The sequence below is a fragment of the Neoarius graeffei genome, chromosome 5 (genome assembly GCF_027579695.1).
Source record: "Neoarius graeffei isolate fNeoGra1 chromosome 5, fNeoGra1.pri, whole genome shotgun sequence".
Classification (NCBI taxonomy): domain Eukaryota; kingdom Metazoa; phylum Chordata; class Actinopteri; order Siluriformes; family Ariidae; genus Neoarius; species Neoarius graeffei.
Genome location: NC_083573.1, coordinates 40108637 through 40125516, shown reverse-complemented (window position 1 = coordinate 40125516; position 16880 = coordinate 40108637). Strand labels below are relative to the sequence as shown.

The 16880-nt window shown below is 42.7% G+C and overlaps 1 protein-coding gene across 2 annotated transcripts in view; it reads left to right on the top strand.

Moving 5' to 3' along the window:
- Positions 1-16880, top strand: part of ube2s (ubiquitin-conjugating enzyme E2S) — a 29106-nt gene that overhangs the window by 8588 nt on the left and 3638 nt on the right. The window contains exons 1-3 of one of the 2 annotated variants that reach the window (XM_060921682.1): positions 3264-3763; positions 5487-5634; positions 5739-5929. In XM_060921682.1, the coding sequence (XP_060777665.1) occupies positions 3731-3763; positions 5487-5634; positions 5739-5929 (372 nt within the window). In that variant the 5' untranslated portion in view covers positions 3264-3730. Of the gene's footprint in view, positions 1-3263; positions 3764-5486; positions 5635-5738; positions 5930-16880 lie in introns of those variants that run through there. The other variant, XM_060921683.1, reaches the window with a different exon arrangement.

Genomic DNA, 16880 nt, shown 5'->3' with positions numbered 1-16880 from the left:
AGCCGAGCAGCAGTATTTTTGCAGTCGCTGGAGTTTAGAGAGCTCAGAGTCTGGAAGACTAAATAGAATGCTGTTGAAGTTTAGGCGGGATGTGACGAAGGCATGCACTAGCTTCTGGGTTGTTTTACAATCAGGGTACGCAAGCTAAAAATCACATTTAACACTTCAATATCAAAAGGCTTGACTAAATAAACTTGGTTGTTTATTGTAGCCCTGTGATAGCTCTATTTATCATGCAAAAAAATTTGGTGATAACGTTATTTTTGGTGAATGTATGGCAATATGTCATTTAGCAAAATTACTCGTGTCATTTAGAAAAAGTGCTTTTTTTTGACCACAGGTAGCTCCAAAAGGGATGCACTTACATCATTCTTTATACCATAAAACACATTTGGTTCCATATCATTGGAAACATGGTTAAGTTTTAATGTTGAATGCCAGTAAGTTTTCAGACTATTTTGAGCAAATTAGTATGTAATTGCGTCAAAAAAAAGTCCTCTCCGAGACAGCTAATTTTTCAATATAAAATAACATATCTAAAATGATTTTCATCCTAAAATGTGGTCAAGATATCGGGACATAAATATGACACTACGTTCAGACTGCAACCTGAAACGACCCATATCCTAGGGCTGCACAATTAATCGGATTTAATCAAAAATTGCGATTTTGGCTGCCACGATTAAATTAAATGAAAATCGCGATTTATTTCCATTTAAAATCCGAGCTCTGCTGTATGATTAAGCACTTTTTGACCAGTACTCCGCCAAACCATTAGGGGGCGAACTGACGCATGTAAGGTTTCATTACTCCGCCTAAATAAGCAAGCAAGCCTTAGGCGGAGTAATGAAATCTTACATGCGTCGGTTCGCCCCCTAATGGCGTGAGAGTAGGTAACAGATTGAGGTGAGAGAGAAAAGCTAACTATGTCGGAACAACAGACTATTTAGCACTGGAGGCAATGCTGTGACCTGCCTTCGCTCATGTTTAAAGCCAGAGCATGTTGATAGGCTGCTCTTTCTAGCTAAAAACTTGTAGGCCTCAGTATAATGCTATGTAATTGTTGCAACTGAGTTTTCAGTTCCTTCATCCTTTGGTAATTTCTTGGATAAATTTCATTTATTTGTTATTTGGAAATCAGAATTTCTTTTAAATTTCATTCTGCACTGAAAGCTGTTCATATCGTTTGTTTGAATTAGGGGTGGGCGATATGGCAAAAATGTCATCACGATTTTTTAACAATCTCGATTTCGATTTTTTTTATCACGATCTTCCATTAAAAAAAAAAAAAAACAGGCATTTTGGGGCTACAAACCTTTCTGAACAGATTTTAATTAATAGTAGCAATTTTGCATGTGCAAACATTGTAAACACACTGATGACACTGATAAAGTGCACTATTGGTTGTGAAGACAACACTAAGTAAACATCACTCTGATAAAGTGCATTCTTAGAATATAAAAAAGAAAGTAAAATATGAAATGTTGAATAACACACAGTCTTCGGTTATTTTGAAATGATTTAAGTATCAAAACACCAAATAGCTTTTTGAAAATGGTCCAGACTGGTGGTGGGGAGGCTTCTGCATAGCTTTATTGTGGCTGTTTGAATGTTGCTAGCACCAGCCTCTTGTGCTCAAAATGTAGTTTATATTTAAAGAAGCTTCCCCAAACTTGACAGCCAGAGACCTCTGCACTCTGCCCAAAGAACCAGCACGGGCACGGCGTGCCACCTCAGGATAGAAACGAAACCTAAGCGGAGGCGCGCCGCGGGGCTCCGCTTAGGTTTCGTTTCTATCCCGGGCTCCAGCCCGACGAAGAGCCACGGTGCTCGGCTTTAGTTTCGTTTTCCCATCGGCGGCTCCAGCCTCCCCAAGCTTAGAATGTGTAGATTCCATTTCTGACAATAAGTTCCGTTTCAGATGCATAATTCTGCAATTTCCGCCCGTTTTCTGCGATCGCGGATTTTCAGTCCCTCTACAGGTTAAGGACGTCTTGCGTCTGCCGCGTCGGCGGGAACCAGCATAGAACGTCAAGTTATTGTACCCAAAGGGGGGAAAAAAAAAGTTATTGCGCTCATTGGCCAAGGCGATCTATACGATTTCTCCACTTTGGCAGATCGTCTGCGATCTTCTACTCGTTCTTATTCTTAACGAATTTATATCGTCAGATCGCACACCCCTAGTTTGAATATAGTGAAATAAAATTTAAGTGATTTCCCTAACATCAAGAATAATCGTGATTAATAATCGCGATTACAATTTTGATCAAGATAATCGTGGTTATCGTTTTTTCCATAATCGTGCAGCCCTACCATATCCGATTTGTTGTGAAATCCGATTTTTTTGTTAGGCCGTTCACATTACCAATTATGAGACTTGTATGCGATCTCCAATATGAACGGAAAACGACCCAAAAGTGTCCCGCATGCGCAAATTGACACGTAATAAGCACATCTACGTAATACGTAAACAAAAAAGCACACTCTTAATGTTTAATGATTTTTCTTTTTTTTGTTTAATTATCTGGTTAAAGTGTGAGGTCTCGTGTGTGTTTTTGTTTCTGAACTGAAATGAAAACGTGTAGCCTGGTAACGAGGGTTGACTCCTAAATATGTCTCTAATTTTTCTATAAGTGCACTACATGTTACTAGGAAGTAATGGATTTTTAAACTCTATATAGTGCACTCGAGCTTCAGTAGGCAGTCATTTGGGATCCGGCCGCTGTATTACCAAACTCTTAATTCAGGCTTAATAATTTGCACATATTTATTTCGTCATATTAATAAACTTTTTCTACGTTTTTATAAATATTTATTTAGATTGTTTATAGCCAGCTGAATTCTGCAACTTCTCTCAGCGCTGCCTCAAGGTGCAGAAACACCAGTGCAGTTTGCTATGGAGATGAGGCGAGACCTGGCGATGTGGTTTTTGTGGCGGCGGCGGAACTCGCACAATCTGATTAATGTGGGCAGCAGACTAATGAGACCGAAGGTGTCAAATTACTGGAAATTTCCAGAACAATCTTATAATCTTGTAATACAGGATGGTTTAAGTTATAAATCAGTTATAGAAACTGTTTTATTTAATCAGGCTAACAGATCAACATCCAGGTCCCTACCAAATCCACCATTAGCTTGATCAATTCTATAAAAGTCTATTTTAAATTCTGAAAACTGTACAAATGTTGTTGTTTTCCACCAAAGAGGCGGGATTAGCCAACGCAGAATAGTGACGTTTGTCTCTTGTTGATGACGTGTAGGTCGCATGAATGCGACCTGTCCGGTCAGACTGCAGTCGCATGTGAAAATATCGGATATGCATCGGATTTAGGACCACATATCCAAGCGGCCTGGGTTGCATGTGGAAAAATCGGATCGGTGTCGTTCCGATTGTCAATAACAAATCGGATACAGGTCGCATATGGGCAAAAAATCGGATATGGGTCGTTTCAGGGTGCAGTCTGAACATAGTCTTAAGGCCAATTTATGCTGACAACCCAGTCCTCGCAGATGGTGTCGCAGACAGTGTCTGCGTAGCCCCCCCACCTTCGCAGACGCTCTGCGCGCACCTCCCAAAAATTGTGACCACCGCAGAAGCCTCGCAGACAGCGTCGCAGACAAGAGGGCTCTGATTGGTCCACTCTACATCCGCTGTACACGCACTTCCGCTTCCCTACTTTCCCAGTTTGTTTTGTTTTCACGACCGGCATTTTTAAAAACACGAGCGAAGATGGAGCAGCACGAAGAGCGATTCATCGAGGAAGTACGTACATCTATACGACTCCAGTTCTAGTCATTATAAGTAACCGGAGGATAAACTCTCCACTAACCACACCCACCAACTACTCCTAGCGACTTCGCGCCCCCTTGCGTTGTGCCGGTGAATAACATCGCGCACGCCTATTACTCCCCGCTCAACAATAAATTACAACTGTCTGCCAAAAGCTATCTGCGAAAGCCTTGTCGCAAGAGCATGCAGAGGCCTTTAGAGACAACTAACACAAAGCTTATAGCCTTGTATTTAAAAGCACTATGGAAGTGGCGGATTCTGAATTGTCAAAAAAAAATGTCCTCTCTGAGAATCACTTCATTTGTTTCTCCCATCTTATAGCAGATTACACAAAACTACCATACACACGTCAAAAAATGACCTGAAATCTGTTCTTTAACTTGTCCTTCACTTAAAAACTGGTACAAGAACCAGTTTGAATCAATTTGAATTTTGGACCCCTGTGGCACAAACTTTGTACCCTGATTGTAAAACAACCCTTCTCACAATCATCCTTGTTTAAATATTTGCGTATAGGCCCCTTTCACTGACGTCACCCGAAACCGGAAGTAAACAGACCCTGCGCCATATTGGAAGACCAACAAACTCGTGATTAGGGGAAATAACAGCAGCGGTATGTGAACCCACGAGAATAAAGTGGAGTGGCAAACGACTTAAACAAACAAATCTGAGCTGTTTTATTTATGATTTATTGGCCCAACAGTAGACTTGAAAGAAACCGGTGTGAGACTTGGCAAAAAACTGTGGATATAATGGATAAGTCTGTGCATGATCTGCGGACACTTTGAGGTAAGCAAACGCAAGAAATTCAGATTTAAAACATGCTAAATTGGCCTCAAGTTGATCACTGTATGAGGAGTAAGCCTCCCAGACTTCTACAATTTAATAATAATTTAGGATGGTTTGGGGCTTGCTCGCTGCTGCCAGGTTGGTTGTTGAGTAGCCTGACTCCCCCCCCCCCCCCCCCTTGCGTGTGGTATCATTGTTGACGCGAGGTTGTTTTTTTGAACATGCCAATGCGGACACGATTTCCCCTGATGAGTTATGACTTCAGACACGATGCATGTGTGGAGTCCGCGTGATGTGCGCAAGATAGGCTTCTCATGTGTTTGGAGATCTGTGCTCCGAGGCAAGCGCCCCAAGGGGAAAAAAGGGGGACCCCCCCCCCCCCCCCCCCCCCCCCCCCCCCCCGAAAATATCGGCATAGTTCGAACACTGAGTGTAGGCACTGAGTGTAAACAACAAATAGTTTACAATGTCTGGGTAGCAAACAGATGGCAGAATTGGTGTCAGGTCCTCCTTATGTTTCCATTCTCCCTTGCCCCGAGTCTTATCATATGGGTCAAACCCATCAGTCACAGCCAGTTTCTCCACATACCGTGCCCTTTCTGCAGCTGGTAATGTACTCACATAACCAGAATTATCATCCATCGTGTCACTTCACTCTCGCTCGTACTTTGTTTTATATTGTGAGTGCATGTACTTGGTCTTCCAATATGGCGCCTAACAAAATCTCGCGGCGCAGTGACGTCATGTGAAATGGGTCTATTCGGCCAATGTTTCGTACAGCAAAACTTGCAGATGTTGTTGGACACCAAACAGGTCTGAGAGGGACTCACTTGTATGCAGTACTTGCTCAAGTTTTCCCCCAAAGCGAGCTTTGTATTGTATTATCTCTCCATGTGTGTGTGCGCAGAACTCGAACGTGGAGAACTTGCCTCCCCAAGTTTTGAGACTGGTATATAAAGAAGTGTCTGCACTGGCAGCAGACCCACCAGAGGGAATCAAAATTTACCCCAGTGAGGAAGACATCACAGAACTTCACACCGCCATCGAAGGGCCAGGTAGGAATTGATCGTCTTGTCTTGGCGTGCGGTTTGTATTCAGCGTTTGCACACGGTCTGAGCCTGGAGGTTTATCATCTGTGCGTCTTGTTTACCTTGAACAGAAGGGACCCCATATGCAGGAGGAGTGTTCAGAATGCGCTTGGTCTTGGGGAAGGATTTTCCTGCAGTACCACCCCGGGGCTATTTCCTGACCAAGATTTTTCATCCGAATGTCGGACACAAGGGTGAGATCTGTGTCAACGTACTGAAGAGAGACTGGAAGGCAGAGCTTGGCCTCAGGCACGTATTACTGGTAAGTGGTACAGATCAGTCGTTTTGCTAGAACAAGCTTAGAGAAGAACGGATGGTTAATAGGAATAGGGCTGCCGTGTAATTTGAGTTTTATACTGATGACTGATTCTTCAAATGAAAGCTAAACTTAGGAAAAACATTTTTAGTCATGAAATGAAAAATATTGATTATTGCAGAATAAGTGTATTATTATTGCATTTCTCTTGTATTTGATAAGTAAACAAGCAGGTAAATAATTCAGACCGTGCCTTAATCAGTTTACTCTAAAGCAGTGTTGTATAAAGTACTGGGAAATCACACTCAAGTAAAAGTATTGGTACCCTTCCAAAAAATGACTTTGGTAAAAGTCACTGACTGAAATGTTACTTGAGTTGAAATCTTAAAGTATCTGACATTTCTTGCACTTAAGTATGACAAGTAATGCAAAAATAAATGTACTCAAGTAATGTAATTAAAAGTAAACAAGCAAAGGCAATCTGAATTTTTAATATTTTTAATATTTTGGTAAACTGGAGGTAATTTGTCACCAATGGTTCATGACAAGCAATTACACTCAGTACGTTTACATGCACATCCAAATCGAGCTACTGTCAGTAATCGAGCTAAGGGTCCCAGCAGGGGTGCCGGAGAAATCCAATCCTACATGCACACAAGGGAATCGAGCTATTGTGTGATGTACATTGTGCACCCGAGCCACAGGTGGCGCTACACGCCCCATCGTGTTGGTACACTTCCGGTTGTCGTCATGAAGAAGAGCTATTCAAGAGTATAAACAAAGTTATCAGCAGTGTTGCCAGATACTGCTGACGTTTTCCAGCCCAAAACATGTTCAAATGTGCCAAAATGCACTTAAAACCTCCCAATCTGGCAACACTGGCAGTTCTGTGTTCACAAGTTCCATGCTCAAGCTGTTAGGCTTGCTCTAACAGACTGTATGGCTACAAACTGTCCTGCGCAGACCACTGTTTTTTTTTTTTTTTTTTTTCTAAAGTCCATTTTTTGCTTACAAAATTTTTTTGCTTACAATTTAACTTGTCTTAATAAACACACAAAGTTCAATTGTGTTTTTATTGACATTCTTCAGATTGTGTGTGTGTGTGTGTGTGTGTGTGTGTGTGTGTGTGTGTGTATACATATAGTTGTTTATGTACACAATTCACAGCTATGCAACAGATGTATTTGGTGATACAATAAGTGAGCTAAATTTTAACAGTGCAAACAATGCCACAAAAAAAAGATTCATGCCGTTGTCATGCCGACCGAGGCTGTTGTGTTTCCCACTTGTGGTCTCGTCACTTCCGGAAGGGGCAGCGCTGAAGTAAGTAGCTGGACTACGTAGCTCAATAGGGTTTACATGCACTAAGTAGCTCGGCTAAAATCGCATAATCTAGGTCGTGTAGCTCGATTCCGAGAAATCAAGTTCGGTTCAATTTCAGCCGAATTAAGGTGTATACATGGCATTTTGAACTTCGATTTAAGTCGAGCAACGGCAGAAATTCAATTCTCTCTATGTGCATGTAAACGCACTGACTGCTGAAAATAGAGGTGCACACACAACCATTATAAACAAGAAGAAAATAAATTGGGAGAAAAATGAAGCTGCTTATCTGGCATCTGAAGATGGAGACCACAGTTTTGACACTTTTTTTTTTTTTTTTCCCCCCCCTCATTTTTTTCCTTTGTTTTTTAAACTAAGACAAAGTACTGAAAATTATCACACCAAGAAAAAAAAAAAACCCACAACAAATGCCAAAACTGCATGGAACCGAAGAATAAAGTTCGTTTGTACAGGAATGCTCAAGGTTTCACAATTGTCTAGAATATTCATACTATGGTTGCTGAAATGGGAATATACTGTAACAATTTCATAAACCTAGAACTTACCTCGATGTGTTTTAGATTGGACGGGGAGTTTCTATAAGAGAATTTCCACGTTTTTTGGAAGGCATAAGAGGCACTTCATTTGATAGGACGAATCCTTCACATCAACGTAAGAGAACATTGTGTTCAAATACGGTCAGGGGTGCTCATCATCAGGTTCCTCTTCATTTGTAGCTGAAGTAGCTGCTGTCTCCGTCTCCTCTTCCATCAGGGCTGTTGATTGCGAAGCTAGCTTACTGCATGAAGCCAACAGGTGTAGCTTACTGGTTGTCATGCGCAAGTGGTGAACAAGCCCAGGCACGTCCTGACTTCGTTGCAGTCAGTGGGGTTAAAACACGTTTTTCCTTTCTTTTTTTGTAACAAGTAACTAAATGGCTCTTTGAAAATGTATTGGAGTAAAAGTATGCAATTAAGTTTAAAAAAATATAGTGAAGTGAAAGTTCTCAAAAATGTGAAAACTCAAGTAAAGTACAAAATCTCCCAAAATGTACTTAAGTACAGTAGTGAAGTATTTTTACTTCGTTACTATACAACACTGCTCTAAAGCCACATGATGGAGCCATGATGATTGATTTGGGGGTTGGGGTGGAGGGTTTGCTGTGGTCCGACTGTAAATCAGGATTAGTTTGGATTAGTTTGGATAATTCCATCGTAGGTTCTCCCCAAAAGCGTGCCTGGCAGGATCTACGTTCTCTAGGGGTGTTCACACGGCACATGTTTGCATCGATGCTGCACCGATGTATTTTGTTGCGATATGTCTTACACCGGTGTAAATTTTGTGGAGCGTTCACACGTCACAAACCTGCTTACTAGAGAGAAGCGTGTTAGCACCGGTGCAGCCCCACTTGCGTTCACACGGCAGTTTTTGCGACCGTGCTATACGATAGTAATAATGCGGAAATGAAATGTGCGCATGCGTGAAAATGTACTTCCTTTTCCTGGTTGTCATGGCATCACCAAGCGCCAGGAAAACAACGTGGATGAAGACACCAGTGTTGCCAGATACTGCTGACGTTTTCCAGCCCAAAATATGTTCAAATCCGCTAAAATGCACTTAAAACCACCCAGTCTGGCAACACTGGAAGACACGCAGTTCTGTTGATATTCGCCATTTTGGAAGCGCAAAATACCAGGATGCAAATTATGCAATGCCCGTATGTAATCAACTCTCCTCACGCGTAGCGAGTCTACCCCGTAGCGTTCAGACGTCCCATTTTATATCGGTGCTGCCCCGCAAACTAGCATTTACTCCGGAGTACATTTCTTAAACCACCTCCCGAGCAGGGTTAGATTTGCACCGGTTTAAGCAGCTTTCAGGGGCTACACCGGTATAACTTTGTACCGTGTGAACGCTCTACCGGGGCAGCCCCGGTGCTACACCGGAGTAAAAGTTGCCGTGTGAACACCCCTTCTGTATCACATGACCCCAAACTGCATGATTTCTAAAGATAAGATTTGTCTTTCGCACCGTCAGTGTTGCCCCCAAGCTGAAAGCTAGCAGCTGACTCTATTGGAAGATAGCGACTTAAATTCCTGTCCACTGCAGTGAAAGGTTTTATTTCAAGAATTGGCTAGTTTACCACACTGTAGTATTGAAAGGGAATCATCCGGCTGTAATCTAGGAATGGATTATTCCGAACAATCGTTTGCGTAATATGAACCAAGTGGTCTCCTTTCAGTGTGTAGAGCAAGTTCTAAATTTGTTTGCACGAGAAAATTGTACGCACAGCTGTACACTGGCTATGGGGGGAGAAAACCCACGTTCTTGTGTACATGGGTGTTTGCATTAGGGATGGTGAAAACTGAAAAAAATGTTGACTGACCACCGAGCCTCATTAGCTTGTTAAAGTCAGTTAACCTATGAGTTTAAAATTCTAGAATTGGAATTATTAGAATCTATTCTAAATCTAACCGCGAGCATCCGCACATTCAGTCCCAGTCGCTGCCCTCCACTCACATTACCTTTTCTACAGCGCGAAACATTTAGTCAAACGCGGCACTGATGTCGAGGGGTTTGTATTGGAGCGGAGGACAAATGGCTCCAGCTTGGAGACATCATGAGAAGCGTGAAATCCCCCCTCAACCCCTCTTCCTTGTCCTTCTCCACCCGGGTCTGTGTCTGCGGCCGTGTCAGCAAGGGGCACGCACTTAAGTTGCAACTTGGCATTAAAAATATCAGTGTGAACATGTTCTCAATAAATTGCTGTCATCATCTAAGCGGCAAGCTTTAGCTCAGTCACTACCGGTGCTTGCATTGAGTAGCCTATTGAAAACAATCCTGTCATACACTTGTCCCATCTTAACTTTTCATTGAAGATAGGACGTTTTAGCGATACGGCCCCTGGTGTTTACAGTTAACTGCAGTAGGCTGTGTGTTGATATTGCATACTGCTACGGACTAGGCACTTTTCTTCGAAGTGAGCCACAGAGACCTCATACTGCAATTGTTTTCCAGCTACCGATATTACGGTTACATGGCTGCTAATTGTGCACAGCCATTGGGAATGGGATCGCTGGAGCTGAGCTGATTAGCCGCTAAGCTAATATAGCAACTGTCTGATGCTAAGTAACATCAGTGAGTAACCAGGTTTTAGTTCAGATCTTGTGTATTATTATTACGTTGACATTAATATTCACCAGACTAATCAACCATCGACTTCATTCATGCGCCGTGCTCTTGTTTCTTTGATAGTCAAGAATTTCCTTGATGTTGCGTACCTGGTTAACATCGTAGTAAAATGTAATCCAACACTGAGACTTTTCTTTCGCCGAGTGGCAGCTGTCTTCAACTGGGGCGGGAGGGCGGGACATGACTGAATGGGTGTTTCTGATTTGTCAGCTGTCGTCCTTAAGGCCAATTTATGCCGACAACCCAGTCCTCGCAGATAGCGTCTGCGTAGCCCCCCCCACCTTTGCAGACGCTCTGCGCGCACCTCCCAAAAATTGTGACCACCGCAGAAGCCTCGCAGACAGCGTCGCAGACAAGAGGGCTCCGATTGGTCCACTCTACATCCGCTGTACACGCACTTCTGCTTCCCTACTTTCCCGGTTTGGTTTGTTTTCACGACCGCCATTTTTAAAAACACGAGCGAAGATGGAGCAGCATGAAGAGCGGTTGATCGAGGAAGTACGTACATCTATACGACTCCAGTTCTAGTCATTATAAGTAACCGGAGGATAAACACTCCACCAACTACTCCTAGCGACTTCGCGCCCCCTTGCGTTGTGGCGGTGCATAACATCGCGCACGCCTATTACTCCCCGCTCAACGATAAATTACAACTGTCTGCGAAAAGCTATCTGCGAAAGCCTTGTCGCAAGAGCATGCAGAGGCCTTTACACCGCATGGCATGCGCCAAGCGTTTACAACACAGGTTCTCTGCTCCAAAATCGGCAGCTTCAAAACGATTTTTTTTTTTTTTAATCCGACAACCAAAAAAAAATTAACCGGTTGACGTTGATTCGGTCAAACGGTCATCGGTTAACATCCCTAGTTTGCATACATGTACTTGTGTTCGCATAAACGAATGCTCTCGAATTGCCATATATGGTCAACAACTTCCCTTTAAAAAGCAGTCGCCTGCTCAGTGCTGCTTGTTAGACTGCATGGAACATGCAAAGGTTTAAGAAGGCGGTCATCTATAATAAGTAAAGCTACTTTTTGCATTTAGTCAGTCGAGAAAAGCAATGGTTTATTTGGTGCCTTTATGGGAAGTTTGTCATGCTGTTTTTGAAAGATTAGTGTATGTAATGCCTCTAAATGCCACTCCCCCCCCCCCCCCCCCCCCCCCCTTGTACAAGCAGCAACCCTTATGTTGATTTGACCATGTGTTTTCAAACCAGACCTGATCCAAAAGGCTGTAAATTGATGGAAAATCAATAAGATTAGCCAGTTTCCACGGAATCTGCCAAGACTCATCCTGAAGGGGTGTGTGACGTCAGACGTGTAACAAAGATCCAGGTATCAATTTTGTTCCCGTGCGCAGCAGTGGTTAGACCGGTCTCGATATAGAATGATGTTTTGGGGAGAATTCTGATGGTGATTGAGATTGTCAGATGAAGGGGAAAATGATTCATCAGTGACGTTCCGAAGTAAATGGTTCTTTTCACGCCCCAAGACGAAAAACTTTCAGTTCATGACAGTCTTCCTCTGTAGCGCACATGAGATGGAGAGATGGATATGTGCAGAACGCAGTGGTTACCTTTCATGTTTTCCTAAGAAAATAGTCTTGCAATATTGCAATCTGAGGGCATTTAACACGTTTCGGTTAATTAATGATTGCGCATGCACATTTTTCTTCCTGTTAAAGCGCATCACGTATAAGATCAGATGTTGCAAGCGTGTAAATGTTGCTCATAATCATGTGTGTAGGGGAATCGACAAACTGTCCAAATGCCGTTTATTAAATAAATAGGTTTCTTTTTTGCTCTAGTAATTCCCATGTGGTCTTTCTGGTGGTGAACACTTGATGAATCAGATTTATTATTAGTAGGTGACACACAGTCTGCCTGCTTTGTTTGCATAAACCCCACCCACTGCTGCTTTAGACTTGTGTTTTCTGGGAAATTTGTGAACCGACTGTCCTGTTGTAGAGGAATTTGAACATCCAAACAACGCAGCGCTTTCGTGTTATTTTTCTAAGATTCCTACAATATTCAGTCTCGGTGAGTAAACCAGCACGGAGTCAGAAACTGAAATGACCCGGATAATTAGGGTTCCATGGCACGGTGGTGTAGTGGTTAGCACGGTCGCCTCACAGCAAGAAGGTTCTGGGTTCGAGCCCAGCAGCCGGCGAGGGCCTTTCTGTGTGGAGTTTGCATGTTCTCCCTGTGTCCGCGTGGGTTTCCCCCACAGTCCAAAGACATGCAGTTAGGTTAATATGGGACGGCCTTGAGCGAGGCACCTGACTCCCAACTGCTCCCCGGGCGCTGTTAGCATGCCTGCCCACTGCTCTGGGTGTGTGTGTGTGTTCACTGCTTCAGATGGGTTAAATGCAGAGAGGAATTTCACAAGTGTGTGATGAATAAAGTTGTGCTGTTTTTCTTTCCACATGTGATGTCATGCGAGATTTGCCCAGAGGCAAGGTTGCCTTCTTCCGGGATCCAGAAGCCGCAATTTATTTATAGTTTTGTGTTTGAGAAAATGACTTGTATTATATTCCCCCTGCTTTATTGATTCATTTTGGTCGTTACTAATGTATATTTATTTTAAAGCATTATAAAAAGGCATTGCATATACTTTAAGAGAACGTGTGCATTCTTTTACTACGTTTACATTTAAACTCTGCCATGGTGTTTTTTAAAAAACAATTATCTTTTCTGCTGCTGGTTTTGGAAATGTATTGTGGCATGAGTGACATGAATAAAGGCAAGATGTGTCATTATTCAGCTTGCAATTGGTTCCCATTGCCGTCTTCTTTTTCTCTGTGAAATGTGCCCCAAAAAAAATATGAAAACCCAAGAATAGATCAACTGAGATTGCCCCGGGCAAGTGAAATGGACTGAGCCACTCAACACTCGGCATAGATTTTTTTTTTTTTCCAATGCTTTCTAAAAACTTGTTCATCCCTCCATAAAGCTGCATGAGCCAAACATTCAAAGGCATAATCCCAGGCATAATTTCTTTACATGTGATTTTTTTAAATGGGATTTTTGCTTTCTATTCCATCTGAGCACCGATATCAGTCATCATTCTCTTAATTATGCTCATATGATGGGCAAGAATTGGTTTGGAAGAGTATCATCTGTTTACCTGCTATTACATTTTCCTACCACTAGGGGTTCCTGCATACGCATGGTCAGGAGTGTGCGCAAAAATCCTCACATCCAGACCAACACATTATAAATCCCTTACAGTTCATAGAAACGTGTACAGTTTTATGTAAACTATATGTGCACTGCTGATGAATGAGACCTATGGTCATTTTTGTCCAAAATGACCTGCAAACTTTCTTTGAGATGGATCTCATCTCATTATCTCTAGCCGCTTTATCCTGTTCTACAGGGTCGCAGGCAAGCTGGAGCCTATCCCAGCTGACTACGGGCGAAAGGCGGGGTACACCCTGGACAAGTCGCCAGGTCATCACAGGGCTGACACATAGACACAGACAACCATTCACATTCACACCTACGGTCAATTTAGTCACCAGTTAACCTAACCTGCATGTCTTTGGACTGTGGGGGAAACCCACGCGGACACGGGGAGAACATGCAAACTCCACACAGAAAGGCCCTCGCCGGCCACGGGGCTCGAACCCGGACCTTCTTGCTGTGAGGCGACAGTGCTAACCACTACACCACTGTGCCGCCCCTCTTTCAGATGGATATTACTGTATTATCGGAGAGGTTGAAATACTGGAAAACTAAAGATTTCTTCACTACATTAGTCTGGTATAGCTTTCTTTTAGCACTTTTTAGCCATCATGTTTTAAAATATGGGGCTGGTAATGGACGATCCAGTCTCGCATCCAACTGATTTCACGTGGAGCACTAATATACTGATTATACCAGAGGTGGACAGTAACCAAGTACGTTTACTTGAGTACTTGAGGTTTTTTTTTTTTTTTTTTGGAGACTTATGACTAACTTCACTACATTTGAAAGACAAATATTGTACTTTTCACTCCACTACATTTCTATTAAGGTCCTTGTTACTATGAAAGTGGATGTTCTTTTCTAAAACGTGATGGGCGTCTCAGGGTCACCTGCGAAGAAACCAATCAGTAATCACTAGGGTCACATCACGTCCATACTGTATACAATCAAGTTCAGTGATTTCTCAGCAGGATTATTTAAGCACGATCAGTTGATGGCAGAATGGAGGGAGGCAGTTCTTCTGGGAAATGCATGCGCACACATGGCCCATGAACCAGTGTTTCAGTTTTCCGAAAAGATTAAAGATTCATTTTGTTTTAAATGTTTGCCAAAAACAAACCACATCAGTCTACAGAAACTCACCGTCCAACCTGCGGAAGCATACTGAGGTATATAAACGTTTTATTCCAAGAGAAAGCTTGTAATGAAGTTGTCTGCGCTTTTAGACAGGGATGTGATTTTTCCACGAATTCGCGGAATTCCGCTTTTTTCACCTCAAAATTTGAAAATTTTTCCGATTTTTCGCTCAAAAATCCGCATTCGTATCCTATTCGTTCCGACTATCAGTAATTCCGTCATTGAGATGAAACGAGGTACGTGATTGGCCCATCGCCCTGTAACAACCAATGAATGCGCTTGTTAGATAGCTGTACGTAAGCTCGCTTCAAACAGAGTTGAAAGATGGCAGCCTCCGTGATCGAGCGTAAAGATTCAAATCGAGTTAAAGAAATCGACAGAATAGTGAAAAACAAGTTCCGCTGGGAATGGTTGGAGAAAGAGGTTGCTACAGACGTTGGACACAAGACTGAGACATTTTGTTCAGCGATTTCGTTCTTTGGGGGGAGGGCAGAGGTCTCTGGCTGTCAAGTTTGGGGCAGCTGGGACCTCCCCTGCCCGAGCTACGAGCGTGCAAAGTCGGGCTGGAGCCCGGGATAGAAACGAAACCTAAGCGGAGCGCCGCGGCTCGCCTCAGGGTGAATTACGTCCTGAGGCGCGGGGCTAGCGTGCCCTGCCCATGCTGGTTCTTTGGGGGGAGGGCAGAGGACTCTGGCTGTCAAGTTTGGGGCAGCTGGGACCTCCCCTGCCCGAGCTACGAGCGTCCAAAGTTGGGCTGGAGCCCGGGATAGAAACGAAACCTAAGTGAGTGAACACAGTAGTTTTGAATATCCTTAAGTGAATGAACACTGTGGAGTTATGATTATCCTTTGGTGAGTGAACACTATAGTTATGTATATGAAGTTGACATTGCTAGAGTAGAAACTGCGAAAAAAGTCACTGATATGCTGGAACTGGACATGGATGCTAGCATCTTTTTTTCTTTGAGAGTTCCTGAAGACTTGTGGATGAATTCTTATGTTGCATCATGTTTGTTTGAAAAGGCACATTTAGGTATGTTCAACTTCTACAGTAATTTGAAAGTATAAATTGTTTTTCCTTATACAATTTTCTATTTATTCTAATGCAGATGATTTAATTTAGAATGACATTTTTAGGTTTCATGTTTTGGCTTTTTGTCAGTTAAGAATCATTGAATTTACTATAGGGGCTCAGAGTTGCATGCTGACCATTAAATTGGCTTGAATTTGTTAATCATGACAAGTTTTTTTTTCTGGTGTGTTTGCTTGCCATTTTAGTACAATTTTTAAGTCAGAAAACCCCAGAACGCAGGAGCTTCGGGGGGCTTCGCCCCCCTTGTCCCCCCACCAGGGTGCTGCCCTGGACTAGCTGGGGGCCTGTGGCCCCCAGACCCCTGGCTAAAATTTTCAGATAATTTCACCAGCCCCAAATCACATCCCTGTTTTAGAGCTAGCGATAACGTTGCAAACGTAGCTATGCAGTCTGGTTAGTCAAATGACTTCCTATGGATTTGCCCATCAAGTTGCCATAACCTTTTCCAATGCTAACACACAGCTAGTTAACTTGGACACGGTTAGCATGTGAACAGTTACACTAAAATAACTTTTCTGAAAGGACTTCAGATGCATTTTAGCATAATCTTGCCAAATAAACAATGTAATGTTTCTTTTCTAGTAGCGTTAGCTACCCATATGATTTCGAGTTTGAAAAGGGTTTGCTAGCATGTCTGGTGGAGCTTCACTGACTAGCTAGCTTAATGTTAAACCACCATGATGCACAGCATGCGTTAATTTTGTGAACTCGCGTTTCTTTTGGTAAGCGTTGTGGCAATAATACAACGGTGCGTTGATGTACTTTTAATACTTAAGTATTTTTAAAAGCAAGTACTTGAGTAAAAATTTGACTGGACAACTTGTATCGGAGTAACATTTTGACCAGTGGGATCTGTACTTTGACTTAAAGTTGGGTACTTTGCCCACCTCTGGATTATACAAAATAAAAATATTTCAGTGGTTGAATGAGAAGGATGAAGTCTAAAGATTGACTGACTGGAAGTAGGGCCTGTAACAAGTCTATTAAAACTCATTTGCACCAAGATGGTGGTGGTGGTCCTTTTCCAT